This window comes from Balaenoptera musculus, chromosome 21 (assembly GCF_009873245.2).
Source record: "Balaenoptera musculus isolate JJ_BM4_2016_0621 chromosome 21, mBalMus1.pri.v3, whole genome shotgun sequence".
Classification (NCBI taxonomy): Eukaryota; Metazoa; Chordata; class Mammalia; order Artiodactyla; family Balaenopteridae; genus Balaenoptera; species Balaenoptera musculus.
In genome coordinates, this window is record NC_045805.1 from 35,423,244 (window position 1) to 35,437,014 (window position 13,771).

A 13,771-nucleotide genomic window follows, 5' to 3' on the forward strand; every position below is an offset into this window, starting at 1 on the left:
ATATAATGAATATGAAAGTATTAATGTGGTATTTTGCATTAATTTTCCTCCTACCAAGTCTCTGGTCATTTACCTGTCTAGGACACCTAAGCCCAGAGCAGCCTCATTTCGTGTGCTCAGTAGTGACCTGTGGCCAGCGGCTACCAGACTGGACCCTGCAGCTTCAGCCCTCTGGTTACGCCCCAGCAGGCAGACGAGGTCCAGAACTCTGTCCCTCTCTAACAATCATATTTTCACACTACATTTTGAAATGATTTTCTGATCTATTACTGAGTTAAATCCATACTTCCGATTGTTTTTTAGCCTCTCCTACTTTAGCCTGAGGATTACCGTAAGGTGGACAGGTTCCTGGGATACACAGTATGCTAGTATCACTAAAAGTCTAGTGATGCTTTTTGAAAACTCACCACAGCAGGCTATAGAGAGAAAAAAATGACCGGATGACAGTGAAAGAACCGCTAAGTGGTGAGCTAGAATGGTAAAGGAATGGGGTGGATGTAGATATATTTATAAGCCAAGAAAAGGACAAGCTCAAGGCCACAGCCCAGCTGTGAACCACTAAGGAAAAGTAGCACTTAAGGCAGCCAGACCGTCGAGGAGGAACACGTGCTGCGGGCTCGACAAGCAGCAGCTGGGGCCTCGTGCGGCCTGGGGAGCCCCAGCCATGACAACATGGCCTTGACTCTGTGGCGTGATCACCAAAGACAGAGCAAGATGAGACACAGAGGAGACCTGTCTTTATAGGGGAAGTGGAGAAAGACTCTCAGACCTTTTCCTTTTCTCTAGTCAAAGAGGAACCACTTTGGTGCAAAACGTATTCTTCCAAGTGTTAAATTTAAGGGAGTAATGAACTTTTGTTGTGAAAAACTGATAGAACTAGTTTCATAGCACTGTGGTCAGAAAAGATGCTTGATATGTTTTCAGTTTTCTTAAATTTACCGAGACTTGTTTTGTGGCTTAGCACAAGATCTATCCTGCAAACCATTCCCTGAGCACTTGCAAAGAATGTGTATTCTGCTGCTTTTGGATGGGAAGCCCTCTATATGTTCATTAAGCCTATTTGGTCTAATGTGTCATTTAAGGCCCGTGTTTCCTTATTGATTTTCTGTCTGGATGATCTGTCCATTGCTGTAAGGGGTGTGTTAAAGTCCTGTGCTATTATTGTATTACTGTCAATTTCTCCTTTGTCTGTTAATATTTGCCTTATATTTTGAGATGCTCATACGTTGGGTGCATATACAACTGTAACAATGTTACAACTGTTTTATTTTCTTCCTGGATTGATCCCTTGCTCATTATGTAGTGTCCTTCTTTGTCTCTTATAACAGTCTTTATTTTAAAGTCTATTGTATCTGATATAAATACTGCTACTCTGGTTTTTTTTTTTTTTTTTTTGATTTCCATTGACATGGAATACCTTTTTCCATCCCCTCACTTTCAGTCTGTATGTGTCTCTAGATCTGAAGTGAGTCTCTTGTAGGCAGCATATATACGGGTCTTGTTTCTACATCCATTCAGCCAGCCTACATCTTTTGGTTGGAGCATTTAGTCCATCATTTACAGTTAAGGTAATTATCAATATGTGTGTTCTTATTGCCATTTTGTTAATGTTTTGGATTCTTTTTTTTAGGTCTTCCCCCCCCCTTCTTCTTTTGTTCTCTTCTCATGATTTGATGACTGTCTTTGTGTTATGTTTGGATTCTTTTTTCTTTTTTGTGTGTATATCTATTATAGGTTTTTGGTTTGCTATTACCAGGAGGCTTTTGTATAGCAGCCTATATATATATACATGATTGTTTTAAGTTGCTGATCTCTTAATTTCAAATGCATTTTAAAAACCCTGCTTGTGTACTTTCCTATTACTATTTTTGATATCATATTTTACATCTAATTGTTTTGTGTACCCCTTAACTGGTTATTGTGGATATAGATGATTTTACTACTTTTGTCTTTTAACCTTGCTAGCTTTGTGTGTGGATGATCTCCTACCTTTACTGTATGTTTGCCTTTTCCATTTTGTAATTTTCTTGTTTCTAGTTGTGGCCTTTTTCACCTAGAGGAGTTCCTTTAACATTTGTTGTAAAACTGCTTTCGTGGTGCTGAATTCTTTTAGCTCTTGTTTGTCTGTAAAGCTTTTGATATCTCCATCGAATCTGAATGAGAGCTTTGCTGGGTAGAGTATTCTTGGTTGTAGGTTTTTCCATTTCATCACTTTAAATATATCGTGCCACTCCCTTCTGACCTGCAGAAAAATCAGCTGATAGCCTTATGGGGCTTCCCTTGTATGTTATTTGTTGCTTTTGCATTGCTGCTTTTAATATTCTCTCTTTATCTTTAATTTTTGTCATTTTAATTACAGTGTGTCCTGGTATGTTCCTCTTTGGGTTCGTCCTGTATGGGACTCTCTGTGCTTCCTGGACTTGGGTGACTATTTCCTTTCCCAGGTTAGGGAAGTTTTCAGTTATTATGTCTTCAAATATTTTCTCAGGCTCTTTCCCTCTCTCTTCTCCTTCTGGGCCCCTATAATGAGAATATTAGTGCATTTGATGTTGTCCTAGAGGTCTCTTAAACTGTCCTCATTTCTTTTCATTCTTTTTTCTTTTTTCCTGTTCAGCAGCAGTGATTTCTGCTACTCTGTCTTCCAGCTCACTGATCCATTCTTCTGTATCATTTACTCTACTATTGATTCCTTCTAGAGTATTTTTCATTTCAGTTATTGTATTCTTCTCTGTTTGGTTGTTCTTTATATTTTCTAACTCTTTTGTTAAAAATTTAAACTTCTTGCTCTGTGCATCCAGTCTCCTCCAGATATCTTTGATCGTCTTTACGAGCACTACCCTGAACTCTTTCTTGGGTAGATTGCCTATCTCCACTTCACTTAGTTCTTCTTCTGGGGTTTTATCTTGTTCCTTCATCTGGAACATGTTCCTCTGCTGCCTCATTTTGTCTAAGTTGTTATTTGTATTTTTATGTATGTGGTAGGTTAGTTATGTTTCTCGGCCTTGGAGAAGTGGCCTTCTGTAGGACATGTCCTATGTGTCCCAGCAGTGCACTCCCCCCTTGTCACTCAAGCTATAGGCTCTAGGGGTGCCCCCTAAGAGGACTGTGTCAGCCCTTCTGTTGTAGGGGCTGAGTATGCAGGCCATCTTGGAGGCTTGGTTGGTCCCCAGCCTGGTTGGTTCTCAGGCCCTGCCTTGTGTGGATGCTGCTGGCTGCTGTGTAGATGGATCTGGTCATGAGGTGACTGCTTGAGGAATCCTAGGGGGCCCTGGGGCTAGTGCTGGCTCACTGGTGAGTGGAGTCAGGGTACCAAAGACTCCAGGGATGTTGCGCACCCACTGACAGGTGAACGTAGGTCCTGGGGCTAGTGCTGGATTGCTGGCAGGCAGAGCCACGTCCTGGAGTCTGGCTGCAGGGCCCAGGGATCCCAGAACTCATTTCAAATCATTGGTGGTGGGGGAGCCAGTTGCTGGCACAGTTGGGTCTGGGGTCCGGGGTGTCCTGAAGCTTTTGCTGGCCTGCTAGTGGGCAGGGCCAGGTCCCAGCTTGTCCCACGGTAGGGTCTGGCGAGCTGTGGGTGGGCTGGATCTGCAGGCTGTGGGATCGTAGTTTTGTTGCTTCTGGTGTCTGCCTCCTGACCAGTGAGTCTGGTCTAGAGACTAGTGCCGGCTGCCTGGAGTGAAGGGTCAGTGCCTGCCCACTGGTGTGTGGAGTTAGGTCTTGGCCCGCTGGTGGGCAGGGCCAAGTCTAGAGGTGTGTCTAGAGTGAGCTGTGGGCTCAGGAAGTCTTTAGGCAGCCTGCTTATGGGTGGGGCTATGTCCCCATCCAGTTGGTTGTTTGGCCTGAGGCATCCCAGCAGTGCTGCCTACAGGCTGTTGGGTGGGACCAGATCTTGCCGCTCATGAGCCAAGATGGCAGCCACCAACAGCAATGTTCTCGCAATAGAATGTTCCCAAATATGTCTGCCACCAGTATTTATGGGCCCAGGGTGATCCGTAGCCACCCCCGCCTCTTTGGGAGACTCTCCAAGACCAACACGTAGGTCTGGCCCAGGCTCTTACCAAATTACTGCTTTTTGCCCTGGGTCCTGGTGCATGTGAGATTTTGTGTGTGCCCTTTAAGAGTGAAGTCTCTCTTTTCCCCACTCCTGTGCGGCTCCCGAAATTAAGCCCTGCTGGCCTTTAAAGGTCAAATGCTCTGGGGGTCATCTTCCTCGTGTAGGAACTCTGGGCTGGGGAGGCTGACGGGAGCTCAGCACGCTCACTCCTGTGGGAGAACCTCTGCAGTACAATTATTCTCCAGCCTGTGGGTCACCCACCTGGAGTACGTGTCTCGTTGTGGCTCCTTCTTTATGTCTTTAGCTGTAGAAGATCTTTTCTTGAAGGTTCTGGTCTTTTTCATCGATGGTTCTGCAGATAGTTGTGATGTTGGTGTGCTCGTGAGAGGGGGTGAGCTCAGGGTCTTTCTACTCCATCATCTTGGGCAAACTCCTCTTTTGATTTTTTTTTTTTTTTAAGAATTTCACTTATTTATTTATTTATTTATTTATTTATTTATTTATTTATTTTTGGCTGTGTTGGGTCTTTGTTTCTGTGAGAGGACTTTCTCTAGTTGCGGCGAGCGGGGGCCACTCTTCATCGCGGTGCGCGGGCCTCTCACTATCGCAGCCTCTCTTGTTGTGGAGCACAGGCTCCAGACACGCAGGCTCAGTAGTTGTGACACACGGGCTTAGTTGCTCTGTGGCATGTGGGATCTTCCCAGACCAGGGCTCGAACCCGTGTCCCCTGCATTGGCAGGCAGATTCTCAACTACTGCGCCACCAGGGAACCCCCATCCTCTTTTGATGTTTTAATTGGGCTACTAGAAAATGTATAATTACAGGTGGAGCGCCCATTGGACAGCCCTGCTCTAGACGGTAAACATGGCACCAGCCAGCACTGATTGAGCTGACGGCATGTCAGACCCTGACCTCTGTGCTTAAATATATCATCTCATTAAATAATCACAGCCAAGCCTGGAGCTGAGTTACTGTTCACATTTTACAGGTGGGGAAACTGAGGCTGAGGGACCTTAATAACTTGCCCAGGGCAGCAGCTAGTAAGTGACCCTGAGTCTGACTCTCCCGGAGCCAATGCTGTTGACAAACATACCACCCGTTCAGCTTACCTGGAGCTTTGTAACAGTTCCTGTTGTCTGCAGGTGCCCTGCTTGCGTCTGAACATGTGCTTGCATCGGCGTCCTGCCGTGGAGCATTTATTCTGTAAGATTCTCTCTGGTAACACACACAAAGGAGGCTGCCTAGCAATGGACCTCTCTCCAGCCGGCAGAAGCCTCACGCAGGAGGCTGGGCTCTGGGCGCCGTGTGTGGTGCCCAAGAGGCTCCACGTGTGCCCCTGAAACAGCCTCGGGCTTGTGAAATTTCATTTGTGGATTTTCAGGCAAGTTCCTTTATGCAAAACCTTCCCTTTTTCATGAAATGATGATAAAGGCTTGCTTTGTGCCACCTGCCGTGTCTACTTCCTCCCCTCCCTTCATTCCTGACCCAGCACGGTGACCTCTGCTGCTAGAGTCAGTTCTTACCTCAGTCGATTCCTCAGCTGCGTCTGACCCTGTGAGTTGCCTCTGAGTCTCTTGTTGGTGTCATGGTCACTTGCTGTCTCCATGACTGCTTGTTTTTCGTCTCTGCCTGACCCTGAATACCCGTGTTCCCCAGGGGAGTCTCACTTTACACCGGTGGTTGGTAACCTTGAGGTGGGATTGAGGGGCCCATAGACTCCATGGAAAACTTATGAAAAGCTTGGACCAGGGAAACGCACACAGAGGACGTTTCGTGTAGAGTTTCCCAATGTTCACAGACTCCCTGAGGGTCATTCACAGACTCAGAGACTAGGTTAAGGTTAGGGTCTCTGTATTCTCTCCCTGGGGCATCTCTTCTGCTCCTTATGCCAGACTCTCACACCCGTATTTCAAAGCCAGACCTTTCACCTGAGCTTTGGTTTCCATGTCAGTTACCCCATGAGCATCTCCGCTCAGAAGACCCTTAGGCCCTGCAAACTTGATGCAAAACCGAGTTCATCAGCATCACCCCGGTTCTCCCCACCCCCAGGCCTGGTCCTGCCTCTCAGTCTCCACCATGATCTGTGGCCCTGAGTCACCAAAGCCAGAAACCCGGGAGTCCCCTGGTTACTCCTGACCTCGCTGCGCCCCATCTGCTCCGTCCCAGGGAGGTTTTCCCCACCAACCTGCTTGTCTTTTAGTGTGTGCCAGCCAGAAGCCTTGTATTTATGTTGTTTCATTTAATCCTCACAAGAATCCAGGGAGGTGAACGTTGCCCCCCTTATTCTTACAAATAAGGAAACAAACTTGGAGAAAGTAACTTGTGTGGGTCACCGGTGGAGTCAGGGTTTGAACTCAGGTCCAGATCTACTCCAAGTCTGTTCTGAGCCACTGGTCCCGACCCTGTCTGTGCCCCTCACTCTGGGCCGGATAGTGTAACGGACTCGGTGTCTTATGCGTTGAGCACCGGATGCAGATGCTCACTGGCTGCCCTTCCCTTTCACCTCCACGAGCTGTGGACTCAGCGGGCCTCCCTCCTGGCTCACCTTCTCACTTGTCTGTGCCACCACCTGCTTCCCTGGGCCATGGCGCCATGCACGTTCTCCAACTTCCTTCCTGTCCTTTTGTCTCTATAGTAAGCATAAACATTTTTGAAGTTTTAAAAGATGGTCCTGTGTTAGTAACTGCAGGATTATTACCCAGGTTAACTTCAGGAAGTGCCTGTAGGACTGGGCCTTGTTCTTCGCTAAATGCACATGAGGCTGGAGCTGTCCAGCTCTGCGGGGCCGAGAGGGCGCATGACAGTGACCCCACACCCAGCTTGCTCAGCACAGCCCCTGTACGTTGTTCATTTCCTGCCATTCCTGTTGGTGGGTTTCCTTTTTTGCTCTCAAAAGTATTTCCGTTTGGACAATGCGTCAGAGGTGCCTCTAAACACAGGTTTTACCACCTCACAGCTGAGTTTTCAATTCTGGTTCCAGTTTCACCACCTCTATGATCTTGGGCAAGTTACCCTCCCTAAGCCTCAATTTCCTTGTGGTCAAGTAGGGTTAGTAACAGCCTCGGTGATGCTCTAAGTATTTCAAGGCAGACCTGGCACGGTCATCAGTCAGAAGGGACATGGCCATAGCACCCGAGTCCCGGAGGCCCCACCGGCCAGGCATTCATTCACCCTTTGGTTTCTGGGTTGGAGGTGGGTGACCTAGAGGCGAGGCCAGAGTGGTGGGAGAGTCCTGGGATGTTGTGAGTTCAGGGAGCATATGGACACAGCAGCCTGGGGTTGGTAGGAGCCCTGCTTCCGTCAGCCCTGGTGTAGTTCATGCGTGATGCGTTAGGGGCCCTGGTTCTGTTGCTCTTCTGGCTTCTGTTCTCCAAGTCCGTGGTCTTCTCTCAGTGGGGGTAGAGCATGCGATTCTCCCTCTCTCCATCCCGCTCCCTCTCACGCACACCTGCTATTGTGCTCGTCCCTCCAAGTCGATCAGTCGGAGTGGAGACCAGGTGCTGACTCTGAGGCACAGTCATAGCGCCAGGGGTCGCGTTGACCTCAGTGGAGGAGACGACCCCGCTGACACCTCCGGGCGCCGCCTCCTGCCCCCTGCGGGCCCGACACGCACTGCATGAGCGGCGTCCCCCTCCCCCGTCAGAGCGGAATGGGCCTGGCCATGGCCTTGCCAAGGACGTGCATGACCCGTCACTGTTTTTGTGTGACATTCTACAGCACTGCCTCTTGGGTCCCTAAGAGCAAACTTGAGAGCACTGCAGCATAGAAACATGAGTCGAAGACTGGGAAACAAGCTCATGATTCAATGGAGGCGCTGTAACAGGTCCCTCTCTCACTGTCCTCTGAGTTGAAGTCAACAGGAGGCCCAGGACGCCTGGAGAGCATTAAGTCAGGACGAGTTGCAGTGCCTGCCCTGTTAACACCCCTGACGCTTGTATCTTTACCTTAAGGAGGCACACTGGGGACTGGACGTGGCTCCGTGCAGCCAGGTTTCAACTCTAAGCAGCCGAGCTTTTCTCTCTCCTCAAAAGCACCCTCTTTCCCTGCTCTGTCCTGTCCCTGTGTCCCCACCCCCGGCCTGGTCCCTGGCGTCCGTACTCCTTCCCCTCCCAGCAACCCAGTGGAAGCGCCCACGTTCCCCGGAGCGCCTGGGCTGCTCTGTCCTGCCCGCGGGCGCAGCGGGTTGTGGCAGGAGCTCAGTGATGCCCGCTGAGCCCCGCCGAGCTCTCTTTGCTCCTCCCCCAGTAACTTGTACCCAGTCCTTTGTGTCCCCGCGCAGCCTGCCGCGTCTGTCTGAAGTGACCGTCTCTGAGGCCGGAACCTCTCCTCTCCTGGAGGCAAGGCATCCTCCCCACTCTCCTCCAGCTATTTAGGAGTCAGGATTCCCTCTCCCTCTTTTTCCTTTTGAATCAGGACTCTCCTTCCCCTGTCTTTTCTTCTGTGTCCTGACGAAGCACATGCTTTTCCGAGGGTCTCTCCTGGGTTTCATTCTCCGGGCCAGCGGTGTCCACGATGGCATCTGTAAAGTAATCCCCACATTCACCCTGCGCGTCCCGACCTCACTCTGAACTTCAATCCCACGTTTCAGGTATGTGCTCAACCTTGCCACGTGGGTTTCTAGTAAAACTGAGAATAGTTTATTCCTCGTTTCCCAAAACGTTCACTACCTAACTCCTCAAACACATGTATTTTCTTGACGTCACTGTTTATCACCCCACGTCCTCAAACCTTCGGCCTCATCTTTGAGTCCTTCCTTGCCTCGGCCGCCCAGACGCCATCGCCCCATTGGAGGCCGTCTTCCCCTCGCGCAGGCCCGGCCGGCCTCAACCCCCTTCTCTCCACCCTTTGTCTCCTGCAACATCATTGTACACCCACTGCACACCGCCTGGTCCAGGTCCTCCCTGCGTGCGGACGCGCTGCAGGGCTTCCTGGTCCTGGCACCACCTGCACGGAGACTGTCCTGGACTCTTTTTATAATTGAAGTCGAGGTGATTTACAATACTGTGTTAGTTTCAGGTGTACAGCATAGGGTTTGGTTTTGGGGTTTTTTGGCAGATTAGATTTGATTATAGATTATTGTAAGATATTGAATATAATTATACAGTAGGTATAATTATACAGTACGATAATTATACAGTGCTGTACGGTAGGTCCTTGTTTATCTCTTTTATGTACCTGTTATGTAGTTTGTATCTGTTAATCCCATGCTCCTAATTTATCCCTCCCTCTCCCCTTTGGTAACCATAAGTTTGTTTTCTATGTCTATGAGTCTGTTTCTGTTTTATATATGGATTCACTTGTATTATTTTTAGATTCCGCATATAAGCGATAGTATATAGTATTTGTCTTTCTTTGTGTGACTTACTTCATTTAGTATAATATTCTCTAGGTCCATCCATGTTGCTGCAAATGGCAATATTTCATTCTTTTTTATGGCTGAGTAATATTCCAGCATGTGTGTGTGTGTGTGTGTGTGTGTGTGTGTGTGTATATCACATCTTCTTAAGCCATTCATCTGTTGATGGACACTTGGGTTGTTTCCATGTCTTGGCTATTTTAAATCATGCTGCTATGAACTTTGGGGTGCATGTATCTTTGAATTAGAGTTTTCTCCAGATATATGCCCAGGAGTGGGATTGTTGGATCATATGGTAGCTCTATTTTTAGTTTTTTAAGGAACCTCCATACTGTTCTCCATAGTAGATGCACCAATTTACATTCCCACCAACAGTGTAAGAGGGTTCCCTTTTCTCCACACCCTCTTTAGCATTTATTATTTGTGGACTTTTTGATGATGGCCATTCTGACTGGTGTGAGGTGAAAGCTCATTGTGGTTGATTTGCATTTCTCTAATAGCAAAGTTGAGCATCTTTTCATGTGCCTGTTGACCATCTGTCTGTCTTCTTTAGAAAAACATCTGTTTAGGTTTTCTGCTCCTTTTTTGATTGGGTTGTTTATTTTTTTGATATTGAGTTCTATGAGCTGTCTGTATATTTTGAATATTAACCCCTTGTTGTTTGCATCATTTGCAAATATTTTCTCCCTTTCTATAGGTTGTTTTTTCATTTTGTTGATGGTTTCCTTTACTGTGCAAAAACTTATACGTTTGGTTAGGTCCCATTTGTTTATTTTTTGCTTTTATTTCTTTTGCCTTGGGAGACTGACCTAGGAAAACATTGGTACGATTTATGTCAGAGGAGATTTTGCCTATGTTCTCTTCTAGGAGTTTTATGGTGACATGTCTTACAGGTGTGGACTCTTGGTTGGTCACTCAGACCAAGAACATGGAGCTAATGCTTTTTGAGCACTTGTCATGTGACAGGCCTGTGAGTTCAGATTCATTACCTCTGTTTTTTCAAAGAGGGAACTCCGGCTCGGAGAAACATTGGGATGTATATGTGGTCACGTAAAGAGTTGGTAGGAGCACTGGGATCCTAGTACCACTTTCTGGCTTTATGCAACACAGGGCCGAAATTTAAACCCTTCAGCCTGGTGTCTGGGGCCTGTGCCAGGCGGCCACCTGCTCCCCCTGCATGAGCCTCAGCCCACAGCCAGGTGGCTTCTAAAGCCTGTTGGCTCTGGCGGAGACCCTTGTTCCCCGTGGCCCCATGTTGATTCCCTTCTCTGATCTTGGTCATGCTGTTCCTTGTGTCCAGCACCAAACCCACCCCTGTTCTCTGTCCAGGTTCCATATCCATCCTCCCAAACTGAACACAAAGAACTTCTTATTTCTTCCCTGTCCTTCCGAAGCATCCTCCGTCCTCTGAATCCTCGATGGACTTAAATCTCTCGTGGTTACGGTGTATGCCCCCGGCCCTCCACACATCCCGCAGCACTTCAACACCCCTCCCCAGTTACTGCTACTTTTCTAGGTAACTGGCTGGTCAGCACCTGCCTCCCCCAGCTAGAAGGAGGGACGGGTCTGTCTTGTTTGTAAGTGTCCACGCGTGTCTACCTCAGGGCCTGGCACGTAGCAGATACGCAGTGAAGTTCATTAACTCAGTGACCTACCACCCTGCTCTTTCTCTCCCAGGCTCTGGGTGACCTGCAGGAGGATGTTTCACCCCACATCCCGCAGCACCCAGCTCTGCATCCTGCCAGCGTTAAGAACGCAGCAGGATTTTGTGGAAGGAGCTACACAGAGGCCCTGCTAGCCCCCCTGTCTTGGTACGAAGCAGAGGGCACCAGGCCGACGCTCACTTCACTGGAATGACTCCCCCTCCCTGGGTTCAGGGAGCTGTGTGGGCCCCCTGGAGGACCCCAGTGTCTTCAGAGCAGAGACCCCTGTCAGGGCCGCTAAATCTGACACGTCCTGTCTAATTCCCTTTCTTCCTGCCCCAAAGCCTCTGCCTCTTTACCTTCACCTCCCCTCCTTTAGAGGCGTCAGCACTCTGTCCTCTCCTTTGCTGCCCCTCCCTTTCCTTCCTAAGGCCCTCCTGTGTTCACAGGGTCTCTGGGATTTCGGTCCCCCCAGAGCAGGGCCCTCCCCCCGAGAGTCATGCCCCCGCCCGTCCCCCGCCCGCGCCCACTGTGCCCAGGGTGCGCCTGCGCCCACTGTGTAGGGGGGACACGGCTCGGGGGAAGCGTGTGTCGCTGTCCGGAGCAGGGCTGTGGGGACCTCTGGTCCCCTCCTGCGTCCCCTGGCTCTTGGCCTCTCTCCTCTGTGGCCACCTTCCTCCTGCTGCCAAAACTGTCGGTTAGACGGTTACTTAGGTGAAGGTTGAGAGGTGGGCATAGTGAAAATATTCTTAGCTGCCCTAGAGAGGTAATAAAGGGGGTCTGTGAGGTCTGCCAGCTTTCCACGGTTAATGAACCAGCGGGCATTTCCTCAAAAGAGCCAGAGCTGGCTGGGCCTCCCCCGGCCCCCCAGCCCCCAGGGCTCACCTGGGATTGACCCTCCCTCACACCTGCTCCACCTGTGAGCACAGAACGTTTGGCTCCTGTTGTGGTGAAGACTGTGACCCTGTCCCCCCAAATATCCTCTTCAGAGCACAGTCCCCAGAACACCTCTGTGGTCCTGAGGAAGGTGGAAGGCGCCCAAAGAAAGAGCAAGCCTGGCCCTGAGCAGCTGCTTTTTTAATGTGTCCTGAGGCAACAGCAGGACGTGAGTCCACAGCACGTTGGACAGAGATGCTTTCATTGGAAACCGTCCTCTACCTCCTGTGACATGGCCACGGCCCAGCCTGCATGCCAGCAGCTGCCCGTGTCACACACTCAACACCACTGGCTAGTGTGGGTCCTCAGGCCCAGGCATCTTGACCAGCCGTGGACCATGATAGCCCTGGTGAGTCCCCTCTGGGGCCTTCAGGTTTAGGACTGGCCACCCCCTCTCCTGGGAATGGTCCACCGTCCCAGGTTTCAGGGAACATGACCTGTGTGGCCGCATCTGAGGAGCAGGAACTAGAGAGAATGTAACACAACCCCTGCTGGGAGCAGGCGTAAACACGGTTACTCAAGTAGCTTCCCCGCGTCTCACACTTCGGGCGTGTCATCTCTCACGGGCTGGCCCGAGTCTCTGAGCTGGCACGTCCGTCTGTCAACAGCACAGAGGGACGGTGGCGCCAGCCTCTCCTGAGAGTCCGTCATGTGTCATGTGTCGTGTGTCAGACACCTGGGGAGCTGCCTGCACGGCTGTCGCCGCCTCCCCACAGCCATCCTCCTGAGTAGATGTTAGTATTCCCATTTTGCAGATAGGGAAATTGAGGCTTAGGGAGATTAAATAATTTGTCCAAGTCACACAGCTAAGTGGCAGGGCTAGGATTTAGACTAAAGCCGGTCTGACTCTCAAGTGTTTGCCTTGTACTCAGCAATGAAACCTAGAAATGCAGTGGACACCCCAAGCCCTGGAGCAGCCGGGTTACAGGGAGATTCTTAGGCTGTGGATGTTCTGGTGTCTGATGCTGCTTTGTTACCCTAAAGGTAATGCAGACAATGCCTGCTTTCTTCCCATCTCGCGTCTTCACTTAGAAAAGGGGCACCACATTCATCATGTTTTCAAACAGACGTACCTCAGCCCACTGCCACCGCCCTGGGAATGCTTCTCATTCTGAGCACGTTGGACGGGCTTTGCCTCATCTGACTTTTAAATACTTTAATGATGGAAAACATCCTAACCCATGGCTGAAGATACGTGTTCATCCAAATTCTGTTTTGCCTGCAGACAACGGCAAATCGGTTCATTGGAAGCTGGGAGCCGACGAGGAAGTCTGGGTGTGGGTGATGGGTGAGCACCACCTCGATAAACCCTACGACGCGCTCTGTGATGAGACCCTCGCCCAGGGGGCACGGCTGAAGCCGGAGCAGGAGGTGTGGGAGCTCAGGTATGAACCCGCAGGGCCGTGAGGGACTGGCCAGGCGCCACACAGCAGGGCCGCGAGCCCCCTCGCTCTCAGATCCTGTGGGGGGCCGGGTGGGACCTGAGGGCGCACGGTGACTCCCAGTTTCTGGAAAGTTCCTTCAGGCTTCCGGCGACTCCCTTCATTTTCACAGCGCCACCATGTCGGCTGTTTCGCTTTCCCACTTGGGCCTGGAGGTGGTTCCCTAGTGACCCCGGGCTTCCCTAGCCTCACGCTGGAACAGTGCAGCTGTCGGGGGGGGGACCCTCGGGCTTCAGGCTCTGGGGGCCCCAGAGGAAGCGGGCCCGAGGATGCTTGTCTGTGCTGGGTGCTGGGAGCTCAGGGACGGACCAGGAGCTTGCGGTCCAGGAGGAGAAAC

The 13,771-nt window shown here is 50.2% G+C and overlaps 1 protein-coding gene across 3 annotated transcripts in view; it reads left to right on the top strand.

The window, feature by feature from the left end:
* Positions 1–13,771, top strand: part of SH2D4A (SH2 domain containing 4A) — a 73,174-nt gene that overhangs the window by 7,680 nt on the left and 51,723 nt on the right. For all 3 annotated transcript variants that reach the window (XM_036838855.1, XM_036838853.1, XM_036838854.1), the window contains exon 2: positions 13,218–13,377. In XM_036838855.1, coding sequence (XP_036694750.1) covers positions 13,277–13,377 — 101 coding nt within the window. In that variant the 5' untranslated portion in view covers positions 13,218–13,276. The remainder of the gene's footprint in view (positions 1–13,217; positions 13,378–13,771) is intronic.